At 51.7% G+C, this 27,171-nt stretch overlaps 1 protein-coding gene across 7 annotated transcripts in view; it reads right to left on the reverse strand.

The window, feature by feature from the left end:
- LOC137417066 (guanylate-binding protein 1-like) overlaps positions 1-27,171 on the reverse strand; it is an 86,846-nt gene that overhangs the window by 31,356 nt on the left and 28,319 nt on the right. For 4 of the 7 annotated variants that reach the window (XM_078778990.1, XM_078778988.1, XM_078778987.1 and 1 more), the window contains exons 3-7: positions 17,863-17,972; positions 14,335-14,593; positions 14,069-14,246; positions 13,458-13,735; positions 4,825-5,037 (exon numbers count right to left, since the gene is read on the reverse strand). In XM_078778990.1, the coding sequence (XP_078635116.1) occupies positions 4,825-5,037; positions 13,458-13,735; positions 14,069-14,246; positions 14,335-14,593; positions 17,863-17,972 (1,038 nt within the window). Of the gene's footprint in view, positions 1-4,438; positions 5,038-13,457; positions 13,736-14,068; positions 14,247-14,334; positions 14,594-17,862; positions 17,973-27,171 lie in introns of all 7 variants that reach the window. The other 3 variants (XM_078778992.1, XM_078778989.1, XR_013623614.1) reach the window with 2 other exon arrangements.

Raw genomic sequence — 27,171 nt, forward strand, 5'->3', positions numbered from 1 at the left:
CAAGTTGAGGGCGAGCCTGCCCGGGCATGCCCGGGCATGCCCGGGCGTCCCGACCGAGGCCTGGCAAGTTGAGCGCGGGCCTGCCCGGGCGTCCTGGACGAGCCCGGCATGGTGATCGCTCCGCGTCGTTGATAGGTGCAAGGCGATTGTGAAAACTCAGCGGCAGCCGCTACACACGTCCCCCCAGAATCGACTTGCACCGGCAGGGTCAATTTGAGGGGGGTCCTGACGACCCGGCCGAAGCGACCCCTGGCGGGTCGTGGGAGGGGGTCCGGTGAGGTGGTGGGCGGTCGAGTGGGGGGCACCGTGGACGGGGGGCGGCCTCGCCGCGGCGGAAGGGCCACCCGTGGTGGGTGGTCGACGTCCACGTGTGCCGGCTTGAGGCGGTCCACAGCAATCCGGTCCGACCTGCCGCCGATGTCGATGACGAACGACTTGTCGTCCCGTCGCAGCACCCGGAAGGGCCCGTCGTACGGCGGCTGGAGTGGCCACCGATGTGCGTCGTGACGCACAAAAACATACTCCGCTATGCGGAGTGCTGGGGGGACGTAGGACTGGGGGTCACCGTGGCGGGATGTTGGCACGGGGGCAAACCGTCGGGCGGCCTCCTGGAGGTCCGAGCGCTGGTGAGCTGCGGACCAGGGACTGGTAGCGTCGGGCACAAATTCGCCCGGGACGCGTAGCACCTGGCCATAGACAAGCTCGGCGGTGGATGCCTGGAGGTCTTCCTTGGGGGCCGTGCGAAGGCCCAAAAGGACCCACGGCAGCCGGTCGGCCCACCCGACGTCTTGAAGGCCGGCCATGAGCGCAGCCTTCATGGAGCGGTGGAATCGCTCGCACAACCCGTTTGCTTGGGGGTGGTAGGCCGTAGTACGGTGGAGCTTGACCCCCAGGTTGCGGGCGACCGCGCCCCACAGCTCGGAGGTGAACTGTGGACCGCGGTCTGACGAGATGTCCGCCGGTGCGCCGAAGCGGGCGACCCAGGTGGCGATGAAAGCCTGCGCCACGTCGGCGGTGGTGGTGGAGACGAGGGGCATGGCCTCCGGCCACCTGGTGGTCCTGTCCACCATGGTGAGCAGGTGTGTGAACCCCCGTGACGGGGGGAGGGGGCCCACCAGATCCACGTTGACGTGGTCGAAACGTCGTTCGGGCACGGTGAAAGGTGCCAGCGGGGCCTGGGTGTGTCGGTGGACCTTGGCCCGTTGGCAGGCCGTGCAGGCGCTGGTCCAATCGCGGACGTCCCGACGAAGGCCGTGCCAGACGAAACGCGCCGACACCAGCTTCTGGGAAGCTTTCCGGCCCGGGTGGGAAAGGCCGTGGAGGGAGGCGAAGATGCGGCGTTGCCAGGCGACGGGCACGATGGGGCGAGGCTGGCCTTGGGAGACGTCGCAGAGCAGGACAGTGTCCGCGCAGGGGATGTCGGCCAGGCGGAGGCCCGTGTCCGCCGCCCGGAGGGCTTGCACCGTGGTGTCGGTGGTTTGGTCCGCCGCCATAAGCGCAAAATCCACGCCCAGGTGGACCGCGTTCGCGCTGGCCCGGGAAAGACAGTCGGCCACGGCGTTGTTTTTGCCGGCGACGTGCCGGATGTCCGTGGTAAACTCCGACACGGCGGAGAGGTGGCGCTGTTGGCGGGCCGACCATGGCTCCGTGACCTTGGCCATGGCGTAAACCAACGGCTTGTGGTCGACGAACGCCGTGAAAGGACGGCCCTCCAGGAGGTGGCGGAAATGGCGGACGGCCAGGTGTAGACCGAGGAGCTCCCGGTCAAACGTGCTGTATTTGAGCTCGTTCGGCCGGAGCTGCCGGCTGAAAAAAGCGAGTGGCTGCCAAACCCCGTTCACCCATTGCTCATGTACGGCGCCCACCGCGTAGTCGGAGGCATCCGTGGTGAGGGCGATGGGAGCGTTGAGCACCGGGTGAGCGAGCAGTGTTGCGTCGGCGAGGGCCCGCTTTGAGCCTTGGAAGGCCGCGTCCATTGCTGCGGACCAGGCGATGTCGTGCTTGGCCGGCTTGCCCCGGAGGGCTTCGTAGAGGGGCCGCATGAGCTGAGCAGCGCGGGGCACGAAGCGGTGATAAAAATTCACCATTCCCAGGAATTCCTGCAGGGCCTTTATGGTGCGGGGACGCGGGAACGTGGTGATGGCCTCGACCTTGGTTGGCAGTGGCACGGCCCCGTTCTTGGTGATGTGATGGCCCAAAAAATCAACGGCCGTCGTGCCGAAGTGGCATTTGGCCGGGTTGACGATGAGGCCGTGCTCGCTGAGGCGCTCGAACAGTGTTCGGAGGTGGAGGAGGTGCTCGGCCCGGGACGTGCTGGCGACGAGGATGTCGTCCAGGTAAACGAAAAGGAACGGCAGGTCACGCAGCACGCCGTCCATCAAGCGCTGGAACGCCTGAGCCGCGTTCTTGAGACCAAACGGCATCCGCAAGAATTCGAATAAGCCGAACGGCGTGATGTCTGCCGTTTTAGGGACGTCGGCCGCCCTGACAGGTACCTGGTGATATCCCCGTATGAGGTCAATTTTTGAAAAAATGACCCGTCCCGCCAGACGGGCGGAGAAGTCTTGGATATGCGGGATCGGGTACCTGTCGGGGGTGGTAGCGTCATTCAGACGGCGGTAGTCGCCACACGGGCGCCATCCACCCCCCGGCTTTGGCACGATGTGCAGTGGCGAGGCCCACGCGCTATCGGAGCGCCGCACGATGCCGAGGTGCTCCAACGCGTCGAATTCGGCCTTCGCTACGGCGAGCTTGGCTGGGTCGAGGCGGCGGGCCCTGGCGTAGACCGGCGGGCCCGTGGTTGGTATGTGGTGCTCGATCCCATGCCGTACTGCGACGGCCGAAAACGTCGGCCGCGTGAGGGCCGGGAACTCCGTGAGCAGGCGAGCAAACTCGTTCGCCGCCGGGACGGTGCATGCCAGCTCGGTCGGCGCGGAGCTGCTCAATGTGCATACCAGGGAGCTGAAGGTTTCAGCGTTGATTAAACGACGCCGTTGGACGTCCACCAGCAGTCCGTGTGCGCAGAGGAAGTCGGCGCCTAGCAGAGCCACGGGCACGTTGGCGGTTACAAACGTCCAAGCAAAGCGTTGGCCGCCGAAGCAGAGGGTGACGTTGCGCGGGCCGAAGGTGCGGATAGTCGATCCATTGGCCGCAACTAAGGAGGGGCCGCAAACCGCGGATTGCCTGTCCTGGTCAGAGGCGGGTATGACGCTCAGTTGGGCGCCGGTGTCGCACAGGAAGCGCCGTCCGGACGCTGTATCCGTGATGAACAGTAAGTTGCCCGTGTGGCCGGCGCTCATGGCTGGTAATGAACGCCGGCCCGGCCGTTTCCCGGCCTGCCGAAGGTGCACGGGGGTCGGCATGTCCGGGCCTTCTGTCCGAACCTGGCATGATAGTAACACCACGCTTGGTCAGGTGGAGGCCTCGGTCGTCGTGCCGGAGGTGGTCGGCTCGGTAGAGCGGCCGCCAATGGCGTCGGCAGTTCGGCCGTCGACCGTGCCGGGTGCTCGGGCGCCCTGGGTGTTGCGTCGGACGGCGGTGGGTCCCATGTCGCCGCTACGATGCGCTGTCCTGCGGCGGAGACCTTGTCGGCTTCTCTGGCAAGGGCCCGGGGATCTGTGATCGTCGTGCTTGCCAGGGCGAGGCGTACCGGGTTAGGCAGCTGACGGAAGAACAGCTCCCGGAACAGGAATGCCGGAGAGTGCTCGCCGAGCAGTGAAAGCATGTAGTCCATGCGCTCGGAAGGGCGCGTGTCGCCGAGCTCAGGCAGATCGAGCAGGCGCCGTGCGCGTTCCGCCGATGGGAGGGCGAAAGCATCGAGGAGCAGCTTCTTAATCGCGCCGTATTTGTCAGCGGCTGGCGGGCTTTCGAGGAGGCTCAGGGCGCGGGCCGCAGTAACCGACCCAAGCGCAGCTACCACATGGTGGAAGCGGGTGTCGTCGGCCGTTATGCTTCGCAGGGCGAACAGGGACTCCGCCTGTGCGAACCAAACCGCCGCGTGAGCCTCCCAGAAGGTAGGCAGTTTAAGGGCGACTGCCGTGTCCATGTCGATAGGTCACCAATGAAGGAGCTGGGGCTCCCACGTCGATCAGAAGAATGGACGCGACAAAAAGCTGGAATTCATCTGAGTTGCTTTATTGAAATCAAACACTCAGGCACTCTGAAAAACCGTTTATCTCTCAGCAATATATATCTATTCCGCCAGGGGGTTTGCCCAGGCCCGGCGCCAGGGGGCGTGGCCCAGCGTCCTGGCTGCGGCCTGGCAAGTTGAGGGCGAGCCTGCCCGGGCATGCCCGGGCATGCCCGGGCGTCCCGACCGAGGCCTGGCAAGTTGAGCGCGGGCCTGCCCGGGCGTCCTGGACGAGCCCGGCATGGTGATCGCTCCGCGTTCTTGATAGGTGCAAGGCGATTGTGAAAACTCAGCGGCAGCCGCTACAACCCCCCTAATTTCACATTTTGGGTGACCTTGAGCTTGACCTTGGGCCTAGAGAGTTAAAAATTGGGCACAGTCTATTCCAGGGCAAGGCAAATATGTGTGTAAAGTATGGCGATGCTGTGTGCAACGATGTAGATGTAGTACTGAGCACAAACAAACAGACAGACAGAGACAAACCAACCAACCAACATACTCTATTCCGGCAAGTAACAAACGGACCCGAATGCAATACCATCTCCTCTGGCGAGGGTAACAAAGCATTGCAGGCGCACGTCACGTGCAACAATCAGGTGACTGCTCTCAAATGGCGGATCTATCCTAAACTGTTTTTTTATCTGGAACTTAAGGATAAAAGTTTATTTTGAAGTTGAATAAAGTATTTTACTCACCATCTCTCCCATGTTTCCTGATTCATCGTAGTTTATCCGCAGTTTCCTCATCTCGTGCTGATAGTATTCAAAACCGCCTGGCTTAAGAAACGCTTCATCCTCCACGCTGGCACGGATTGGCTCGTACAGCATGTCCAAGCATCGCCGGCAGGCCTCCAGGGATGTATTCTCATTTTTCTTCAAGTATGACGTAAAAAACTTCTCCACTTTTTCCTGTCATATTGATAACAAAATGAAGGAAATGCACCATTTTAAAGGCAAATATTAAAGCTTCCTTGTAGGAAATGTGCTTTTTATAAGAAACAGGCGTGAGGCCTGTCAGAAATGTTGGGGCAAAGACAATCCCCCCCCCCTCCCCCCTTTCCGTTTACCCCTCTCTGGTACCACCATCACAGCACAGTTGTTGAACATTATTATAACTCACAGGCTTGTGGATTTAATTTTGTTTCATAAAGAAAAGTATGACTTTTAGAAATATATGCATTTTATCAAAGTCATAACGGAATTTCAAATGGCAAAAAAAAAACCATTTCTATATTTGCAAGTCTTGCATTATTGGATTCGATCAGTTGCTCTGTAAATTATGTTGAAAGAAAAAAAATCATCTTTCTATCGCAGAAGTTCCTTTAGAATTTAGATAAATGATGCTGATAGCCGAAAAGTGGGCCAAGCCGTGCCGTGACATGCCTTTCCGTGTGCTCGACCATGCCGTGGCATGTCTGGCCGTGTGACATGACATGATGTGTGCCGGATCATGCTGAGCCATGACATGCCTTTCCGTGTGATAGACCATGCCGTGGCATGCCTGTCATGTGACATGACATGATGTGTGCCGGATCATGCAAAGCCATGACATGCCTTTCCGTGTGCTAGACCATGCTGTGGCATGCCTGGCCGTGTGACATGACATGATGTGTGCCGGATCATGCCGAGCCATGACATGCCTTTCCGTGTGATAGACCATGCCGTGGCATGCCTGCCATGTGACATGACATGATGTGTGCCGGATCATGCAAAGCCATGACATGCCTTTCCGTGTGCTAGACCATGCCGTGGCATGCCTGGCCGTGTGACATGACATGATGTGTGCTGCATCATGCCAAGCCATGACATGCCTTTCCGTGTGCTAGACCATGCCGTGGCATGCCTGGCCGTGTGATATGACATGATGTGTGCCGGATCATGCCGAGCCATGACATGCCTTTCCGTGTGCTAGACCATGCCGTGGCATGCCTGGCCGTGTGACATGACATGATGTGTGCCGGATCATGCCGAGCCATGACATGCCTTTCCGTGTGCTAGACCATGCCGTGGCATGCCTGGCCGTGTGACATGACATGATGTGTGCCGGATCATGCCGAGCCATGACATGCCTTTCCGTGTGCTAGACCATGCCGTGGCATGCCTGGCCGTGTGATATGACATGATGTGTGCCGGATCATGCCGAGCCGTGACATGCCTTTGCGTGTGCTAGACCATGCCGTGGCATGCCTGGACGTGTGACATGTCATTATGTGTGCCAGATCATGCCAAGCCATGACATGCCTTGCCGTGTGCCAGACCATGCCGTTGCATGCCTTTCCGTGCTAGACCATGCCGTGGCATGCCTTTCCGTGTGCTAGACCATGCCGTGGCATGCCTTTCCGTGTGCTAGACCATGCCGTGGCATGCCTTTCCGTGTGCTATGACATGATGTGTGCCGGATTGTGCTGAGCCATGACATGACGTGTGCAGGATCGTGTCTTGCCTTGACATAACATGTTCTGTGCCGGTTCATGCTGTTCCGAGATGGGCAGAGCAGTGACATGATGTGCCGTATAAATATAACTCACAGGCTTGTGGATTTACTTTTGTTTCATAAAGAAAAGGTATGATTATTTTAGAAATATGTTTATTGTCAAAGTGATAACGGAATTTCAAATGACTGTGTAAAACTACTCACTAAATTTTTACTGCAAATAAAAATTACGAACCTGTCATATCCAGTGCTATAGTTGTGAAAACTACCGGAATGGTCATGCAATCAACCCAAATTCAGATGAAGGTAGTAATAAAAGTTTTGGATGGAATAAGTTCAACTTTCCTGAGTGGAAATGAAATGGCGAATGGCGCTCGAACAGATTATGTGTGTGCTTCCTTTCAGTAACAAACACGACGTCACTTCCCTGAACATGAGGTCACTTCCTCCGTGACCTAAAATGTATACACAGGGCATATATATATATATATATATATATATATATATATATATATATATATATATATATATATATATATATATATATATATATATATATATTGTGAGAAACCACCGGTGAAACCACCTGTTCTCACCCAGATTTGGTGCCCCGCCCACCGCGTGACGTGGCCTCCTTGGAGCCTCACGCGATCGGGAGGCGATTCGGCACGTGATTGGTGGAGAGTCGAGAGAGGCGGTCGCCATCTTGTGCAACGGACGCGGCTCGAAGGCTCCGAGTGGGAAATCTCAAAAGGGCTTTCCTTGAATCCTCACGACAGCCGAGTTGGGCTGGTCGATTACAGTTCGGTATTTTACGAGCGAGTAACTCCGGAAGAAAACGAGTGATTCCCGGATCTCGTAGATTGGAACCGCGAGTGATTGCCTGCTTCGTGTTGGAGCTGCTGGCCGACCGTTCCTGCCGGCCTTGTGCGGTGAATTCCATCCTGTTACCCTCCGAGTCCCGGAGATCGTCGATTGGAGCCGCGAGTGATCTTACCTGCGTCCTGTTTGGAGCGTCTGTTGCCGACAGTTCCTGCAGGCTTTGTGCAGTTTATTCCGTTCTGTTACCATTTATGGTTTTTGGTGATCGAGCCAATAAAGCATCGTGCCTTACCCCTAGAAGGCCGATTAAAACACAATTGTGTTTATTGAGTTCTCTCTGTCCACTCCGTGGACTACTTGAAGCCCGGACATTAACGTCCGTATTCCGTGCTGGGAACCATTTCACAGCCGGGATCGCGACAAATGGGGGCTCGTCCGGGATCTTTCAAGTGAGAGACATTCGAATTGAGACGGGAATTCGGCATCTGCATCTTCTCTGCATCTTCTCACCAGCGGACGCCGTCTTGGAGGAACTTTCTCGCCGTAGGACGCTGTCTTGGGTGGTGCTTCACTGCAGAATAAGTGAGCCTCGGATCCCTCCAAACAACCGACAAAAAAAAAAAAAAACGTGAGTATTTGTACGTGGTATTTTTCTCATTGGCAATTTGATGTGCGGGTGATATTGTGTAGTTCGTGTCGTATTTCCCCAACAGAGCGTTGTGTTTGAGCGTTGTGTTTTGTGCCTTGTCTTATGATAACTCGTAGCCAAGCTATGTCGACCAGAGAAGTGAGAGTTCAACCTGATCATGTTGACAGTCACGTGGGTGGCGATGTGAGCGACGCAAGCAGCCTTGACCCGGTCACTCAACCCGAGATGTTAGGAAGCGATTCCATCATGACTAAATGCATGCGTTCGCCCTTCTGGACCGGGCTGACTCCGGTTCAACAACTTGACATGTATAACAGGGAGAATGACAGGGCAGAGGCAGAGCGTGCTGCGGCAGCAGAGGGAGAGCGGGCAGCAGCAGAGGGAGAGCGTGCAGCAGCAGAGAGAGCGCATGCGGCAGCAGAGACAGCAGCAGAGAGAGAGCGTGAGAGAGAGAGAGAGAGCGTGCTGCGGCAGCAGAGAGAGAGCATGCGGCAGCAGAGAGAGAGCGTGAGAGAGAGAGAGAGCGTGCGGCAGCAGCAGAGGCAGCAGCAGAAGCTGAACACGTCAGAGAGCATGAGTTGCGAATGTTGACTGAACGACCGCGGGCAGAGGGGTCTGCTGCAAGAGTCCCGGAAACTGTTCATGTTCGTTTGCCGGACTGGACGGGAGACACGAAGCCAGAAGCGTATCTGGAGATGGCGGAGAAGTTGTTGGCTGCCGGTGGCATTGATGAGAGCTTGTGGGTCGGCCATCTTGTGAGCCATCTATCTGAGAAGGCGAGGGAGGTATATGCGAGGATGGCAACCGAGGACGCAAACAAATACAGGGCATTGAAGGCCGAGATTTTGAACGCCTATGCGGTGTCCGCATGTATTTATAGGAGAAATTTTTTCAGCTGGACTCGTGAGTCCAGTCAAACCTATGAGGAACATTCGCGGGCCTTGTTGGAACAGCTGCAGAGATGGTTCAAGGGGAGCAAGGTTGAGTTACCTCAAGCGGTTGCGGAACTCCTGGTGCGTTACCGTATCGATCAACAGCTTCCGCCTGACTTAGCATTGTTTCTTGTCGACAAAGACACTGTTTCCTTGGCAGACTGCGTCAACCTTATTGATAAACATGTTTTGGCGTGCAAAATGCTGCAAGTCACGCAGTCGCGTCGTAAGACGGAGGAGTCTGCGATCAAGACCGCCCCCCGTCTGCCCGGCGGCTGGATCGAGGGGAGGGGTTCTCCGATGCCCTCCACTGGTGGCGGTCGCGAGCCGCAGACCAGGGCAGGGCCCTGGTGCGATTTCTGCAAACGCGTGGGGCACGGTGAAAACCGCTGCTTCTCTAATCCCGCTAGTCCGGCCTACCGAGGCAACCCTCCTGTTAAGTCGGAGGGAGATCAGTGGAGCTCATCCGCCGGGCCCTCGCACACGACGGTGGCATCGGTGACCGAGGTCACTGCCACCGAGGCTAATTCCATTCATCCACTGTACCAGGATTATTCAGGGACAGCCTTAGTGGGTGGCCCTGATTCGATGCTGAAGTTTGAGGCCCAATACCTTCGGGATACTGGGGCGACACGGTGTGTTCTCCGGGCGGGGGTAGTTCCGGCCTCTCAGATGCGTTATACCGGCGAGTATACCCTCCTTCGGGGCATTGACCGGGTTCTTGGCCGGTATCCCCTTGCCCTCCTCGAGGTCCGGAGTGACATTTTTAAGGGTCCAGTGACCTGTGTGGTGGTACCCTACTACCCGATACCCGGGGTCTCCTTGCTGATTGGCAATGATGCCATGGCCAAGGAGGAGTCATTGACTCTGACCTGTGGGGGGGTCACTAGATCCCAGAGTAAACAGGCGGAGAGAGTGGCGGAGTCAGACATATCTTCACTCTGGCCCGAGGAGCCTAGCGCCTCGACTCCAGTTCCCGACGGTGACGTTGCGTCAGCTGAAGTCCACCCGAGCCTCCCGTCAAGCCACCCTCAGGTGCCGTGCTCCTCAGGGACCGCTCCCGCCATGTCGCGATTCAGCAGGAACGCTAATGCTAAGGTATATGTGGGAAACCTGGGCAATGGAGCAGCGAAAGCCGAGCTAGGGAGGGTCTTCGAACATTACGGACCACTCCGCAACGTATGGGTTGCTCGAAACCCACCTGGATTTGCAGTTGTTGAGTTTGAAGAGCCACGAGATGCTGAAGATTCGGTCAGAGCCCTTGATGGAAGGTTAATTTGCGGATCGCGTGTGTGCGTCGAGATGTCGAATGGCATGTCGCGGCGGCCTCGTTTCAGACGCCCTTTGGTCCGCAGGCCTTTCGACCCGAACGATCGATGTTACCAGTGCGGTGAAAGGGGTCATTACGCATATGACTGTTGTTCTCGACACCGGAGGAGTACCCGCCGCTCTAGGTCTCGGCCCGTTTCCTTCCTGTCAACGCTTCCCCCAACTTGAGTTTGGCCCCCTTGCCTCTCTATTGTGCTTTGTGTGAAGTGTAACTCTTGTAGGGTAGATATTAATGTGGTGTATGGTGTTAAAATTTGTGTGTGAAAAAAAAAAAAACCAAACTGGTTCATTGTTAACCTGTTAATGCCTGTTAATTGCCTGTGCGTTAATAATTGCGTTATTGTTGCGCTATTGCGTTGCGTTGTATTGTTGCGTTGTTGCGTTATTGTTGTTAATAAGTGTTAATAATTGTTAATTGCGTTAATTGCCTGTTAGCGATTACCGCCATCATCTTGCCATGTGATTTGCACCTACTACAAATACTGGTTTTAAAAACGCCGTCTATTCGACGGGGTTTTTACTTAGGGGGGGAGGACTGTGAGAAACCACCGGTGAAACCACCTGTTCTCACCCAGATTTGGTGCCCCGCCCACCGCGTGACGTGGCCTCCTTGGAGCCTCACGCGATCGGGAGGCGATTCGGCACGTGATTGGTGGAGAGTCGAGAGAGGCGGTCGCCATCTTGTGCAACGGACGCGGCTCGAAGGCTCCGAGTGGGAAATCTCAAAAGGGCTTTCCTTGAATCCTCACGACAGCCGAGTTGGGCTGGTCGATTACAGTTCGGTATTTTACGAGCGAGTAACTCCGGAAGAAAACGAGTGATTCCCGGATCTCGTAGATTGGAACCGCGAGTGATTGCCTGCTTCGTGTTGGAGCTGCTGGCCGACCGTTCCTGCCGGCCTTGTGCGGTGAATTCCATCCTGTTACCCTCCGAGTCCCGGAGATCGTCGATTGGAGCCGCGAGTGATCTTACCTGCGTCCTGTTTGGAGCGTCTGTTGCCGACAGTTCCTGCAGGCTTTGTGCAGTTTATTCCGTTCTGTTACCATTTATGGTTTTTGGTGATCGAGCCAATAAAGCATCGTGCCTTACCCCTAGAAGGCCGATTAAAACACAATTGTGTTTATTGAGTTCTCTCTGTCCACTCCGTGGACTACTTGAAGCCCGGACATTAACGTCCGTATTCCGTGCTGGGAACCATTTCACAGCCGGGATCGCGACAATATATCTATCTATAATTCCAGTAATCTCTGTCTGTCTGTCTGTACGTTTGTCTGTGACCGCTGTTTCTCGACAACCACGGGTCCGATATACTTTTAACTTGCCAGGTATATTGCTGGGGACCCGAGGATGTGCCTTTTCAAGGTTTCATATTAATCGGACAATTACTTACCGAGCTATGTCCAAAAAACGATTCAACCAATCAGAGAGCAGCGAACGATCGCGTGTGCCGAACGTGGCGGGCACACTCTGCCTCGGATGGCACATTTGAGAGCGTATTCATTTATTTCACGTTTGCAAACTATGTTGGCGTTAAACGATGTTTTAAAACTAATAAAAACGAATTTGCGATTCATTCGCTTTCCTGCGCGTTTGTGTACGCGATGGCGATTTCTTTACCAAACTCCGGAAGCCGTTCGCTTTGGACCGAACCATTTCATGTAAATAGAGGGGGGGGATTGTCACCACTCGCAAGCCGTTCGCTTTGGACCAAACCATTTCATGTAAATAGAGGGGGGGGATATAATTTTAGATATATATATAGTACGGGCATGCCCTAGTATATATAAATACATACATATATATATATATATATATATATATATATATACGGTATATATATATGCATACATATATACATACATATATGTTTATGGAGGTTGGTAAGGGAATACAGTAGGACAGGTAGAATTGTGTAGGAAATAGCATGGACCGTGTGACGTGTAGGAGCATCTCGATGTACTAAGTTGGGAAAATGTAGCATTAGGTTGTGTTTAAATCTTCATTATACAAGGGATGATGACGTATTAATTAGTAGTAGGGTTTAAGGTTAGTTTCCCCTGTGCGTGAAACCTTCTGTGGCCATCCCTCACATTTATAACAACCGCCGGTCAAGCAATACGGCAGCTGGCCAAGCTAATCACGCTCCATGGATACATACAGCAAAGACCCACCCAGTAGAGGCAGAGCTACTCGTGGTACGGTGGGCGGGGAACAGGACCAGCAGGCCACACTCCCCGAGTGACACGTCTGGATGACATGGGCGGAGCACGAGGCTAGCTTGAAGAAGAAGCTTCGTGATTGGTGCTTGGTGAGCGAGTGCGCTAAAAAGAAGCTTCGCGATTGGTTGGGTGGGAAGAGCGCGTTTTGGGTTCTTGTGAGGGAGAAGGAGGCCTTTTTGTGCGTCTTGACAGAGAGCGGTTTTCTGTGCGGATCGTGAGGGAGCTTGGACTGTTGGGCTCTTCGTGGGAGCTGGAAGCCATGTTGTCCTTCCCCAAGAGGAGAAGAAAGAAAGAGGGCCGTCTGCGGGCTCGCCACGGCCTAGATACCGAGCGTTTTTTTTTGTCGCGCGGCGTTCGATGCCATTGCCATTTTCCAAGCTTCCCGCCATGGTGGCGCACCACCACTGCCGACCTCACCAACAGGACCCATTTTTGCAACAGCTAAGTTCCAGAGAGGGAGATTTTATTTTATTACTTTACCCTGTGTGCGTGTTTGTATCTGAGTGAAAGACCCTCACCGTATAATTTAGTTACTTCAGCTTTATTTCCGTTGTCTTCATTTGGCACCTTATTTCGTACAAATCATTATCGTTACCTATTGTTGTTTGGTTCTTGGTTTGGGTTTCGGATTAAACCTGTGTTTTCATGAAGTCAAACACTTCGTGTCTCGTCCATCCTGCACGCAATACCCGCCATAATTGGGGGATCGCCTCGTGAGTTAAGGCTGGTTTGGTTCATCCATCCAATGCTGGTGTTAACTAGCTGCGGACACGACAATATATATATGTATATATATATTCCCATTTTCCCAATGCTATACTGTTCCCAAACATTCCCTTTTGTTTGTGAACATTTTCATGTTATTGTTGAATGCAACTATATGCCAGCTCTGCCGTGAGACATTCCCCAAAAAGCAGAAACGCTACATTCCTGTAAAGACTTACGTTCAGGATCTTGCCATGTTTGTTCTCATGATCGAGCACACAATTATACTTGTAAGATTGGATTGCGATCCTCCAGCAATGCAAGTGGCTGGCCTTTATATGAGAGACACTCGTAGGCATGTTCACTTCTTCACAGATGAGACCTTGGTAAATATCAAACGCTTCTTTACACACCCTCGAATTGACATCTTCCACCACCATTTTGAAGGTGCTCTCCATGCATGGAATGGCTCCCTCCTGCTGGGCCTTCACGTATTTACGGGCCAAATGCACCAGCACTGCAAGGTCGGAGATTATGTAGAGTTCAGGTCAATGTTCTCTCACAAGAAACATTCCAGAAAATATGCAAGAGAAAGATATGCATCAGTATTTCAGGGTTTAGCTTTTGTGGAGTTGGATTTCCACAAACTCTGAATTTCCAGTAAATTATCCTCACCACTAAGCCTTATTAAGTTATTGTTGCGGTTTTATACAGAGTGTGGGTTTCCATTATCATTAGGCTTTATACATCACATCCATTTTGTTGCATTAGTGTTGTTTGTGGGCAACATATGGAACTGCGTCAAAATCTATCGAAAACTGTTCATATGTTAGCATTTAAACATACCCACCTGTTCCATTAACAGTTGACGTTTCAATGTTCTTGACCTCAGCACTTTCAACTACAAACGATGCAAACTCGTTCATGTTACGCACAAACTGAGGCTTCAAGCTGGAGTCATCCAAACTATCCAAAATCTTCATTTTCTCAGGTTCCGTGGGCAGTGGAAACACAAAGCACTTCCGTTTCTGTCGAAAGTTGAACTCAAAATTTATTCAATGAATAGGATTGAGTGAGCATTAAAAATATATATATTCAGAAAAGAGCACAAGTTACCGTGAAGATCGAACACAACGTTTCGAGCTGATGCCGGTACTCGCGAGCTTCTTTGCTCATCGTGGTGGATGCCGACTGTGGATGAAAACAATGCTCCATGTATTGGTCCGGTGTGCAGGACTTGTCGTCCACCTCAAGGGCAAGCGTGAAGTCCCGCACACAGATCACAAAATATGGGAAGTACATCTCACATTCTCTCAGTACCCCATCGTGTGAAGCCATTTTAGTCCTCACGTGCTTAGACATGTCCGACACAAAGCTGGAGAGAACAAGTTTCATTAACATCCTTCATGTTACCTATAACCATTCTTTACTGATGATGACAATTTACCAACAATCAATGAAGCCTGGTTCAGTAGCTTAAGGCCCATTTCATGTATGACGAACGCCCTTCATGACATTCATTAACGTAGTCCACGATACAACTCCAACTACTGAGCTGCTCTAACCAAGTAGGCGAATCACACTCAAAGCCCACTCCACATAATCCACATTAACGTGTGACAAATATTTTTTTGCCCATCTATTTAATCCTAATATAAATGTGGGGTAATGCACACACACAGAGCTGGATACTTTGAGACCAGGGAGGGCTCCGTTCCACGTACTGAAACCTGCATTGGAGATAACAACCAACGTGTGTGTGTGTGTGTGTGTGTGTGTGTGTGTGTGTGTGTGTGTGTGTGTGTGTGTGTGTGTGTGTGTGTGTGTGTGTGTGTGTGTGTGTGTGTGTGTGTGTGTGTGTGTACCATTCATTGTCTGATGTGAAAAGTCAACAACGAATGCAGGTCAGGCCAAAAACCTTTCACATGTCCTTTGGGTGCATATTTAATATTGAGGTTTTTACAGAACTAGCCATTTTATGGGAAAAATATATTTGGATTAAATTCATGGCCAAAAACATAAAAAGACTGACAGTCCAAAGGAGGTAATAGAACTGATAATCATCAGGTATCGAATAGAACTGATAATCATCAGGTATCTAATAGAACTGATAATCATCAGGTATCTAATAGAGCTGATAATCATCAGGTATCTAATAGAACTGATAATCATCAGGGTATCTAATAGAACTGATAATCATCAGGTATCTAATAGAGCTGATAATCATCAGGTATCTAATAGAGCTGATAATCATCAGGTATCTAATATAACTGATTATCATCAGGTATCTAATAGAACTGATAATCATCAGGTATCTAATAGAACTGATAATCATCAGGTATCTAATAGAACTGATAATCATCAGGTATCTAATAGAACTGATAATCATCAGGTATCTAATAGAACTGATAATCATCAGGGTATCTAATAGAACTGATAATCATCAGGTATCTAATAGAGCTGATAATCATCAGGTATCTAATAGAGCTGATAATCATCAGGTATCTAATACAACTGATTATCATCAGGTATCTAATAGAACTGATAATCATCAGGTATCTAATAGAACTGATAAATCATCAGGTATCTAATAGAACTGATAATCATCAGGTATCTAATAGAACTGATAATCATCAGGTATCTAATAGAACTGATGAGTTTTTCTTACAATGAGCCATGTTTAAAAAAAATTCATGGAACGGTTTCGGAGATATAGAGCTGCATCGTTTTTCTGTTTTTCCAAGATGGCGCCTGTAGCACGTGCGAGTGAGTAGTGTGTGAGCCGTGGAGTGAATCATGCAAGTGAGTAGTGTGTGAGCCGTGGAGTGAAACATGCAAGTGAGTAGTGTGTGAGCGGTGTGATGTTCCATGTTCGTGAATGGCATAAAGAGGGCAGTGAGTTGCGTGTGAGTGAACGGCGTAAGGAGGACCGTGAGTTGTTCTGTGTGAGTGAACAGTGTAAGGAGGGCCGTGAGATGATCCATGCAAGTGAACGGTGTAAGGAGGGCCGTGAGATGGTCCATTTGAGTGAACGGTGTAAGGAGGACTGAGTTTTTCTGAGTGAGGCAATGGCATAAAGACGGCAGTGAGTTGCGTGTTTATATGTGTGGGTAATCAATTAAATTATCAAATGCCATGAGATATTCCGTGTGAGTGAACAGTGTAAGGAGGGCTGTGAGTTCTGAATGAGTGAACGGCGTAAGGAGGACTGTGAGTTGTTCTGTGTGGGTGAATGGCGTAAGGTGTGTTGTGAGTGTTTCTGAGTAAGTGACGGCATAAGGGGAGCCCGCGAGTTCTGTTTATATGTGTGGGTAATCAATTAAATTATCAAAATTAAAAAAGGTATTTTATTCACATAACTCCTGCAATTCTAAATCTAAATAAGCCAGAGAGACGAGATACTTTACTCGACCTCAAACGACCTACAGGGGTGGCACTCATGTTAAGACCGGCCCGAAAATATTCTTTACCCTCGGCCCTGGCAAGGATTAATCCGGCACCACCTAGATCTCTGTAAAAAATTATTAATAAAAGGTGATAAGTTTGATAAACTATGAAACCTCGAAAATATGTTGTTTTTTTTACTCTACGTTTCATTTGAATGAATTATTATCTTGCGTGACAACTTTCAACACTTATCCAGTGCATGTCATACGAATGTTGCGATTTTGGCAAAGAGTTTCCCTCCCATGAGATACAGGTACTAATGAAATGGCCGTGTGAGTAATTGCCATGAGTACCGAGTAGCCCCTGTCAGTTGAGAATACTAAAGGTTTTAAAATAACACAAGTTTTTGCTATACTGTACGGTACTGTATTGTTGTATCAGCTTCGAGGAGTTATTTGAGTCTTTATGTTGGCATGAGACTACGAGTCTAGGAAATTCCTGCACCAAGTAAAATATCACTAGTTAATACAGAAAGGAACAGGGTCAATATAGAGTATCAAACTTTGTGGTTTTCTTCTTCATCAATTAGACTAAACAGCTTCACATTCACTCCAAATTCATGATTGATTGAACAGAACAAAACACATTCAGCAGCTAAACCACATCAGGTGAAATGGAATTCCCCAAGAAGCCCAACTGACAGAGCCAGTTGGCCAAATGTCAAGTCGCCTCTGTGCACCTTTATTTATTTATTTATTTATTTTTGTATACAAGATCGAGGCTCGTGTGAGAGCTAACATTGATCACAAATAGACAAACTGACACATAAAACATATGATAAAGGGAGCGGGAGAACAAGATGGAGAGCAGGGACATCGGGAGATCTGTGGGAGGGTGAGGGTTTGGGGGGAGGAGGCATGGGAAGGGGGGTGGGGGGTGGGAGAGGTAAAAAAAAAACACATGGACACTGCTAGGACTTCCAGGAAAGAGGTCGGTATTAAGCTTCTTCCTTTCATACAGACTTGTGTCAAGTTTTCCAATTTAGAAGTTACATAACTCATGACGCAGGAAAGGACCATCCGAGTCAACGACTAACACAAATGTACAACCTGAAACCCGCTGTGCATTACACCATCTTTATCACCAACTAAAACAGAGAACAACGTGGAAAAAAAAAAAAATGGACAAAAATGACAACTTCCTTAAAATTCCACACTAGTTCCCACATGAGGTAGAGCTGAGTATATTAGGTCATACCTGAGCTCCTGCAGGCTGCTGCGATCGATACAGCTCAGCGTGTTGAAGACCAGCATCGAGCTCAGCAGTATTGCCAGCACGAAGATCCATGTATCATGCTGAGTGCTTCCCTGCACAACACCAACATGCAATACCGAATAATCCAGCACTCTAGCTGGCATCAAGCAAGGAATTGAGGTTTAGAAACAATAAGAGGTATTTCTGACTCGTTCATATTGTTACAGACACGACTTTGATGTTAAGGTGGGCCGAGCGGAATGGCCGTCGTGTCCGCACAAATTACCCGATTGTACTCGAACGTTGACGAAGCCGCGCCACGCTGGCTCAATAAGGAAAAGAAGACACCCGGCTGGGTTATAAAATGACGACACCAGGGATACGGTTCTCAAGACCTCCGGAGGAGATTATATTCGTTACGGAAGGTCAGATTACAGGGACGAGAGGTACAACATAGAAAGACAAGCACTTAGACACAATCTTATATTATCCCCGGACAGACGACAGGTAAACGGGACAAGGCTGACTCACACGGGGTTTGATGGCTAGGAAAGGCAGATAGCGATGGCTCAAGGTGCACTCTTGGCTCAAAGCAGGGTCAACACGGTTCGGTCCAGAGATGCGGGGAGGTCTCGTCGCAGCGCTCAGAGGTGACGTTCTTTCTCAGGCGGGTCTTTCTCAGGCCTCTCCAAACTCAGGCGCATCTGTTTCAGCGCTCGCAGGCCCTTCTTTCTCCAGCTGGGGGCGCATCTGACGTCACATCCGGCGCGTGGCCGCGTATATCCGGCGGGGAGTGACACGCCCTCGGCTCGTTAGCTCCGCCTCGTGGAATCGGCACGTTGCTTCTCATTGGGTGCGTGCGGGGGGTTTACCAGGCTCCGCCCTTGACGAGGAGCTGACAAGGAGCCCCTTCGTGGTAACCCCGTGGAGCGCATGGTCTGGAGCGCATCGTCTGGAGCGCATTGTCGATGGCGGCGAACCGAGCCGGTGGGAGGACGCACACTCCCCCCCGCGCAGCGCCGTGCCCCTCTGTTGTTGTAGACGGGGAAGAAGATGGGAGGAGGTATGGGAAAGGTCCTAAACTCACTACTGGTGCCATATAATCACATTCTGGTGCAACGAAGAGTCATAATTAATGGAGACGAGGCCTTAACTGACATAGACTAAGAATAACTAGGAAGATGTCCGAAAGTTGTCTACGTGTGGTGCGGTGGACCTGGGCACGACATTTAATGGGGGAATAAGGGGAAGGTCGGCTCTACTGATTGTTATTTACATGCAATGGGACTAGGGAATGGGGGATTGGGGAAAGTTGGGGAGTATTGGAGAAAATAGGGGAATATTTACAAGCGGATATGGAGGCCAAATTCCATATTCGCAACATTGCACCCTTCTCTACCCTCGGGGCGTCCCGACCCGATAAATTTTTACCTACTTTAGTGTGGCACGCAATGTAGTTCCCTCTACTATTAACTCTACCCTGAGTGCGACAGTTTTACAGATATTCACGAATGAGTAAATATGTCCCCCTGCGACGTTGCACCCTTCTCCTCACAGAAACACACCCACAGGATAACCGAATCCGGAAAGAATTCTCAAACTAAACATACAGCCGGTAGGGAGCATTATTTACAAGATTACGCTGATATCTACACTACGATCCAGGACCTGTTTTTGGAGGAACACATGCAGATGTTATGCATAGAGAGAGAGCGCTTGCCAGCATCGATACACCAACCCACGAGTGCTCTGTGGCCGACGGCCTTTAATAACGTGCAGAGCACCCTTTCCCAGCATCAAAAGCACCACCCCACCACCAATCGGTGCAGTCACCATTGTTCATTGGAATAAAAATAAATTCGACAACCCCTAACCCTGCAGGTGTCTCTTGCTCTTCTTGTGGTGCACTTGGTGTTAACTAAAAGTAGTTCACCTGTATGGCATAGGTGCCACGTTGACCCATAGGTCCATCCCCGGGTGGTGCTTGGCCGCAAACGAACTGCGGTCCATTGTGGGTGGCCACAAACATTGCGGTCCATATGGTGTATCGATCCCGGCAGCAAACAGCGAAAGTGCAGGCCCACAACTGCGCAGCCAGCACCTCTCTCTCCTCTCTCTCTACCCCCAAAGCCAGATCCTCGGAGGTGGGAGACAAAAGAAGCAGACAAGTGAGTAAGGTGGTAAGGGCGCAAAAGTGCACGCAATGTAAGGTGATGCACACTGGGGGCACATGGGAACCAGGTGAGACAGGTACGTTCCTATCGTACGCCCCCCCCCCCCACCAGGTAACCTACATGGCCCCTCCCTTACCCCTTACTGTATCCACAAAACACAACACTACCCATAAACATCTACTTTACAAATCAACAAACATCCCTACTGTCTTCCCCGTTCCTCCCATATACCAAATTCGTCTTCTCTCCCTCCTAACCAATCAAATTTGCCATTTTCAACTCTCATCAAAATTTGCCATTTTCAACTCAACATCAAAATTTGCCATTACCAATTCATCATCAGTCCCTCCTAGGGAGGGAGAGATGGAATCACCCCAATGTCTCATCCACGTCGTGATGCGTCTCACAAATCCACACAGCGATTCATCTCCTGCAACAAAACAAAGAAAACACAGGTGTGGAGTCATCATCATCACCACAGGTAAGTGGCTGCGTATGGTGCGACAGGTTCATCAATCCTAACTATTTCCTAAATGACTTTAACAACTTTACACTACCCGGGGTCTTTCTCCGGCCAAACCATTGGCCCTCTTACACTATGGGTTCTAAAAACCAATTCCCATTGGCCAAACTGTGGTGCGCTTCAATTTGGGGTCTCACTCCCCCGATTCATCTCCCGGTGCCCTCGTACAATTTCTGGGCTGCGACGTGTACCTCTCCCAGTGGGTCTACCCACCTGCACACCTCCACCACTGCAGTTGCCTCCGAGCTTACCTGCTCCTTACCCTAACCTAACTACCAGGGGAAGGCCCTCTGGCACTCTCCCCACTCGGTGCCCTCTCTGGCACTGGGCTACCCGGGTCCATCCTCCGGATCCTCGGGCCCCATCCACAACTCTACCGGCTCCCAGAGCCCACCTGCGGCCTCACCTGGCCGACATCCTCACAGTGGTGGAGTGCCCAACCAACTACACACACTAACAGGCTACACGCCCCGCCATTTCCACAACACTAATGCACCCATTCACAACACCATTCTGCAACCGCACCACAAATGCCAATATCCAACCACAACTTACCTATACCCTCTACCTAACACTTACACTACCCGCCCCGGGTATTCGTGAAAGGGGTCCACTCTTCCCCCATCCACACCTTCGCACCATGCACACCACTCCGTACCACTTACTCCAACTCTCTCCACACACCTGTACTTGCACACCTGTGCTCTCACACCTGGTGCCACCTGCACCCTTCTCTCCCCAAGCGCATTCGCGCTGATCCACAACACTCACTACTCATACACTGCTCCACACACCTGTCCAGTTGCACACCTGTGCAATCACACCTGTTCAATCCTCACACACACAGCATCATCTCAGCTAACTACTCCCTTCTGAAACTTGCGCTTCCCAGTCGTCCCTTTAACTATTGCGCTCCCTCGTCATTATCAACCACACTAAACTACCTGCGTCCCCACTACAGGTATCAGTCACTAACTAACCTTAACGTTACCTAAGGTCATCTTCGCTAGATCCCTACAATATAACCTAACCCACCCGGGCTAGTTTTCACTGCCATCACCCCATAAACTATTGCGCATTTGCCCCCCCACATATGGGAAGGATGGTGGATTTGCCATCCCACCACATCGGGGGTCTCTCACTACCAATTTTGCACATCAAATTTCCACAAATTAAAAATTTGCCAATCACTGCCCATCATCTGCCAATCACTACTGCCAATCCCTTGCCAATCATCAAATTTTGTTTTTCTCTAATTTTGGGGCCAAAACACTAACCTCATCACCCAGTCTACTCACTACTGCCTCTCGGTGCGCCAATTCCTGTCCAAAGCCCGGCTTCGTAAAGCCAAGCCATGGATGCTGGTTGTTTTGTGCCGGTGGCTGGCTGCATCCTGCCTTCGGTGCAGGGAAGGAGGTTTACCCGGCCCGAGATCCCACGCACCTTCTCGGCACGGAGCCATCCAATGTCCCGATCTCGACCTGCCGGAATTCCTCAACAAAAAGTGGTCGCCATGACGACTCTTTCTATCGGGCCGCCCGCTCCGCCTAGTGGAGCCTGGACGCGGCCGTTCAAAGCGAGGCCCGGCACGCACCGAGGGCCTGCTTCGGCTAAAAGTCGCTCTAACCTCTAACCCGTCTAACGTCGATGCTTCACCTGGACGCTTACACCCCGCAGCCCGTTCCTTGCTCACACATCCAGCCGTGCCCATGCTCCTCGTACCTTTCCTTACACACCCAGGTACACTCATTCCACTCACAGCCTTGGTCACACACCTGACCACCGAACATTTTGGCACACATTCGTTGGTCGCACACCTCACCAATACACCGCTTCGCACCCCCTCCTCGGTCACCTCCTCTGTGACAATCACAGGCGTGCCCTCATTCGCACACCCAACCACGTGCCTCACCACCAACTCCAGCGTGCATTCCCACTCACGCTCTACCATTCCAGGTGTACATCCTTCCATCCCAGGTGTACATCCTCGCTCACCTGTCACAACCAGCTCACTCTCCTTGTCACTCTCAATACTCTCACCTCCATTCTTGACAGCGCACTCACCCTTACTCTTGACAGCGCACTCTTTCCTCATGCACCTGTCCGTCACACTCCTTTCTCGCACACACTCTCCAGTTACACCCTCTGTAACACTCACCACAGGTGGACACTCTTCCTTACTTCTGACAGCGCACTCTTTCCTCATGCACCTGTCCGTCACACACCTTTCTCGCGCACACTCTCCCGTCACACCCTCTGCAACACTTACCACACCGCGCTTCCATGTGCCCCCTCGCACACGCGCTTCGACCGGCTCACTCTCGCCAGCACCCTCACTCCTTGGCACACACTTTTTCCTCACACACCCCAGAGTCGGACTTTCTCGCACACCTCCTCTTTCGCACACCAGACCTGTCGCACACTTCACCAACGGCCTCTCACGAACACCCGGGTCTATCTCGACCCCCAAGCTTCTTAAATCCCCTGGCGCATCATACGCACGACCATATTGGTCACCACTTACACCGGGTCCTCTTCCTCTTCGCTTCTCCTCCATCACCTGCGAATCCCTCATCCGGTTAATGAGCACATCATCACGATCCAAACACAGACTTTGGACCAATTCTTTTATCTCCTCTTTTATCTCTTTCTTATCCCCTCTCCGTCGCTTCTTAATTTCGCTCATCCCTTCTTCCACTTCTTCTAATTTGTGCTTCACCTCTTTTATTCCCCGGTACGTCTCCTCAAGCTCATCCTCTAAGGCTACCTTGACCGTTTCCAGGTGCGTCCTCACCTGCCGGTCCTTCGTCTCCATTACCTCTATCACCTCGTCCAACCTCGTTGTCAGTCCCTCACGTACCATCTGACATTCCCTCTTTGTCGCTATCAAGTCGTTTTTTATGTCGTTTTGTGTCGCTTTTAAACCTCCTAATACCGCAGTGTTCCTTTGAACCTGCCCCACTAACTCCGTCTGTCCCACCGTCAGCTGCTCCACCTCCTGCGTCAGGTCCTCTATGCCCCCTTGTAACTTTACAGTCCCCTTTCTCACCTCCTTCTCCATGTGCTCCTTACAGTGCCTCACCTCCTCGCGCACTCCTCCGACCTCCTCACTCACTCCTCTTCTGATCTGCTCTCCCATCACTTGCATCTCCTGCCCAGATGCCACCCTCATCTGCTCCATTTCCTCCCTGTGAGCATCCAGTTTGGTTTCTACCCCCATTCTGACCCCCTCTATCTGCTGCTCCATTTGTTTAACTTCCCTTTCCGCTTGGTCCCTCATGTCCCTCAATTTGCCTTCCATACTGTTTTCTAACCCCTCTAACCCATTTTTCACTCCCTCTATTTGATTCTCCTGGGCAGCCATTCTATTTTCTACCCCCTCTAACCCCTTTTGCATCCCTTCCATTTGATTCTCTTGAGCGGCCATTCTGTTTTCTACCCCCATTAACCCATGTTTCACCCCTTCTATCCCATTGTCTAACCCCTCTAATTTCTTGTCTAATCCCTCACCGGTACCCCTCGCTTCGTCCCTCATTACCCCCATTTGGCCCTCCATCCTATCCATTTTTGCATTCAGTTGGGTCAAGAATAATCTGAGGTCAAACCCGGTTTGCCCAGCGTCCCCAGCCGCCACCGCAGGCTCGCCCTCCGCGGCGCCGCTATTTTGGGACCCTTCAACCACGTGAGCGAGCGCGCCATTTTGCGCGCCCGCTACTTCGTGCGTAACGGCGCTATTTTGCGAACCTGCCGCCCTCACTGCTTCGCTCTCCTCGCGTCCCTCAATTTGGTCCTGGACCGACCCTGCTTCACTCTCCCCTACCGGGCCCCAGCCGTCTTGATCCGCCATAGCGCGACTTTCAAAATTCGAGTTTCGTAACACCAATCCAAATTTTGCTGTTATAATTTCGTCGAGCGCAGTAACCGCGGGACCGCGCTCCGGATCGATTTGGTCGAGCGCCGTACGCGCTCCGAACCGATTTTCCCTCCCAAAATTTGGGCCTAACTAATTTAGTCCCGGGTCCGAATCTCACTCCTCGACACCAATTGTTACCGTACTAACACAATTGGTGTCCAAAATTTGGGCTAAATAAATTTAGTCCCAGGTTCGAATCCAACTCCTGACAACCAATTGTTACAGACACGACTTTGATGTTAAGGTGGGCCGAGCGGAATGGCCGTCGTGTCCGCACAAATTACCCGATTGTACTCGAACGTTGACGAAGCCGCGCCACGCTGGCTCAATAAGGAAAAGAAGACACCCGGCTGGGTTATAAAATGACGACACCAGGGATACGGTTCTCAAGACCTCCGGAGGAGATTATATTCGTTACGGAAGGTCAGATTACAGGGACGAGAGGTACAACATAGAAAGACAAGCACTTAGACACAATCTTATATTATCCCCGGACAGACGACAGGTAAACGGGACAAGGCTGACTCACACGGGGTTTGATGGCTAGGAAAGGCAGATAGCGATGGCTCAAGGTGCACTCTTGGCTCAAAGCAGGGTCAACACGGTTCGGTCCAGAGATGCGGGGAGGTCTCGTCGCAGCGCTCAGAGGTGACGTTCTTTCTCAGGCGGGTCTTTCTCAGGCCTCTCCAAACTCAGGCGCATCTGTTTCAGCGCTCGCAGGCCCTTCTTTCTCCAGCTGGGGGCGCATCTGACGTCACATCCGGCGCGTGGCCGCGTATATCCGGCGGGGAGTGACACGCCCTCGGCTCGTTAGCTCCGCCTCGTGGAATCGGCACGTTGCTTCTCATTGGGTGCGTGCGGGGGGTTTACCAGGCTCCGCCCTTGACGAGGAGCTGACAAGGAGCCCCTTCGTGGTAACCCCGTGGAGCGCATGGTCTGGAGCGCATCGTCTGGAGCGCATTGTCGATGGCGGCGAACCGAGCCGGTGGGAGGACGCACACTCCCCCCCGCGCAGCGCCGTGCCCCTCTGTTGTTGTAGACGGGGAAGAAGATGGGAGGAGGTATGGGAAAGGTCCTAAACTCACTACTGGTGCCATATAATCACATTCTGGTGCAACGAAGAGTCATAATTAATGGAGACGAGGCCTTAACTGACATAGACTAAGAATAACTAGGAAGATGTCCGAAAGTTGTCTACGTGTGGTGCGGTGGACCTGGGCACGACATTTAATGGGGGAATAAGGGGAAGGTCGGCTCTACTGATTGTTATTTACATGCAATGGGACTAGGGAATGGGGGATTGGGGAAAGTTGGGGAGTATTGGAGAAAATAGGGGAATATTTACAAGCGGATATGGAGGCCAAATTCCATATTCGCAACATTGCACCCTTCTCTACCCTCGGGGCGTCCCGACCCGATAAATTTTTACCTACTTTAGTGTGGCACGCAATGTAGTTCCCTCTACTATTAACTCTACCCTGAGTGCGACAGTTTTACAGATATTCACGAATGAGTAAATATGTCCCCCTGCGACGTTGCACCCTTCTCCTCACAGAAACACACCCACAGGATAACCGAATCCGGAAAGAATTCTCAAACTAAACATACAGCCGGTAGGGAGCATTATTTACAAGATTACGCTGATATCTACACTACGATCCAGGACCTGTTTTTGGAGGAACACATGCAGATGTTATGCATAGAGAGAGAGCGCTTGCCAGCATCGATACACCAACCCACGAGTGCTCTGTGGCCGACGGCCTTTAATAACGTGCAGAGCACCCTTTCCCAGCATCAAAAGCACCACCCCACCACCAATCGGTGCAGTCACCATTGTTCATTGGAATAAAAATAAATTCGACAACCCCTAACCCTGCAGGTGTCTCTTGCTCTTCTTGTGGTGCACTTGGTGTTAACTAAAAGTAGTTCACCTGTATGGCATAGGTGCCACGTTGACCCATAGGTCCATCCCCGGGTGGTGCTTGGCCGCAAACGAACTGCGGTCCATTGTGGGTGGCCACAAACATTGCGGTCCATATGGTGTATCGATCCCGGCAGCAAACAGCGAAAGTGCAGGCCCACAACTGCGCAGCCAGCACCTCTCTCTCCTCTCTCTCTACCCCCAAAGCCAGATCCTCGGAGGTGGGAGACAAAAGAAGCAGACAAGTGAGTAAGGTGGTAAGGGCGCAAAAGTGCACGCAATGTAAGGTGATGCACACTGGGGGCACATGGGAACCAGGTGAGACAGGTACGTTCCTATCGTACGCCCCCCCCCCCCCACCAGGTAACCTACATGGCCCCTCCCTTACCCCTTACTGTATCCACAAAACACAACACTACCCATAAACATCTACTTTACAAATCAACAAACATCCCTACTGTCTTCCCCGTTCCTCCCATATACCAAATTCGTCTTCTCTCCCTCCTAACCAATCAAATTTGCCATTTTCAACTCTCATCAAAATTTGCCATTTTCAACTCAACATCAAAATTTGCCATTACCAATTCATCATCAGTCCCTCCTAGGGAGGGAGAGATGGAATCACCCCAATGTCTCATCCACGTCGTGATGCGTCTCACAAATCCACACAGCGATTCATCTCCTGCAACAAAACAAAGAAAACACAGGTGTGGAGTCATCATCATCACCACAGGTAAGTGGCTGCGTATGGTGCGACAGGTTCATCAATCCTAACTATTTC

Source organism: Myxine glutinosa, chromosome 5 (genome assembly GCF_964187855.1).
Source record: "Myxine glutinosa chromosome 5, kmMyxGlut1.1, whole genome shotgun sequence".
NCBI classification, from domain to species: domain Eukaryota; kingdom Metazoa; phylum Chordata; class Myxini; order Myxiniformes; family Myxinidae; genus Myxine; species Myxine glutinosa.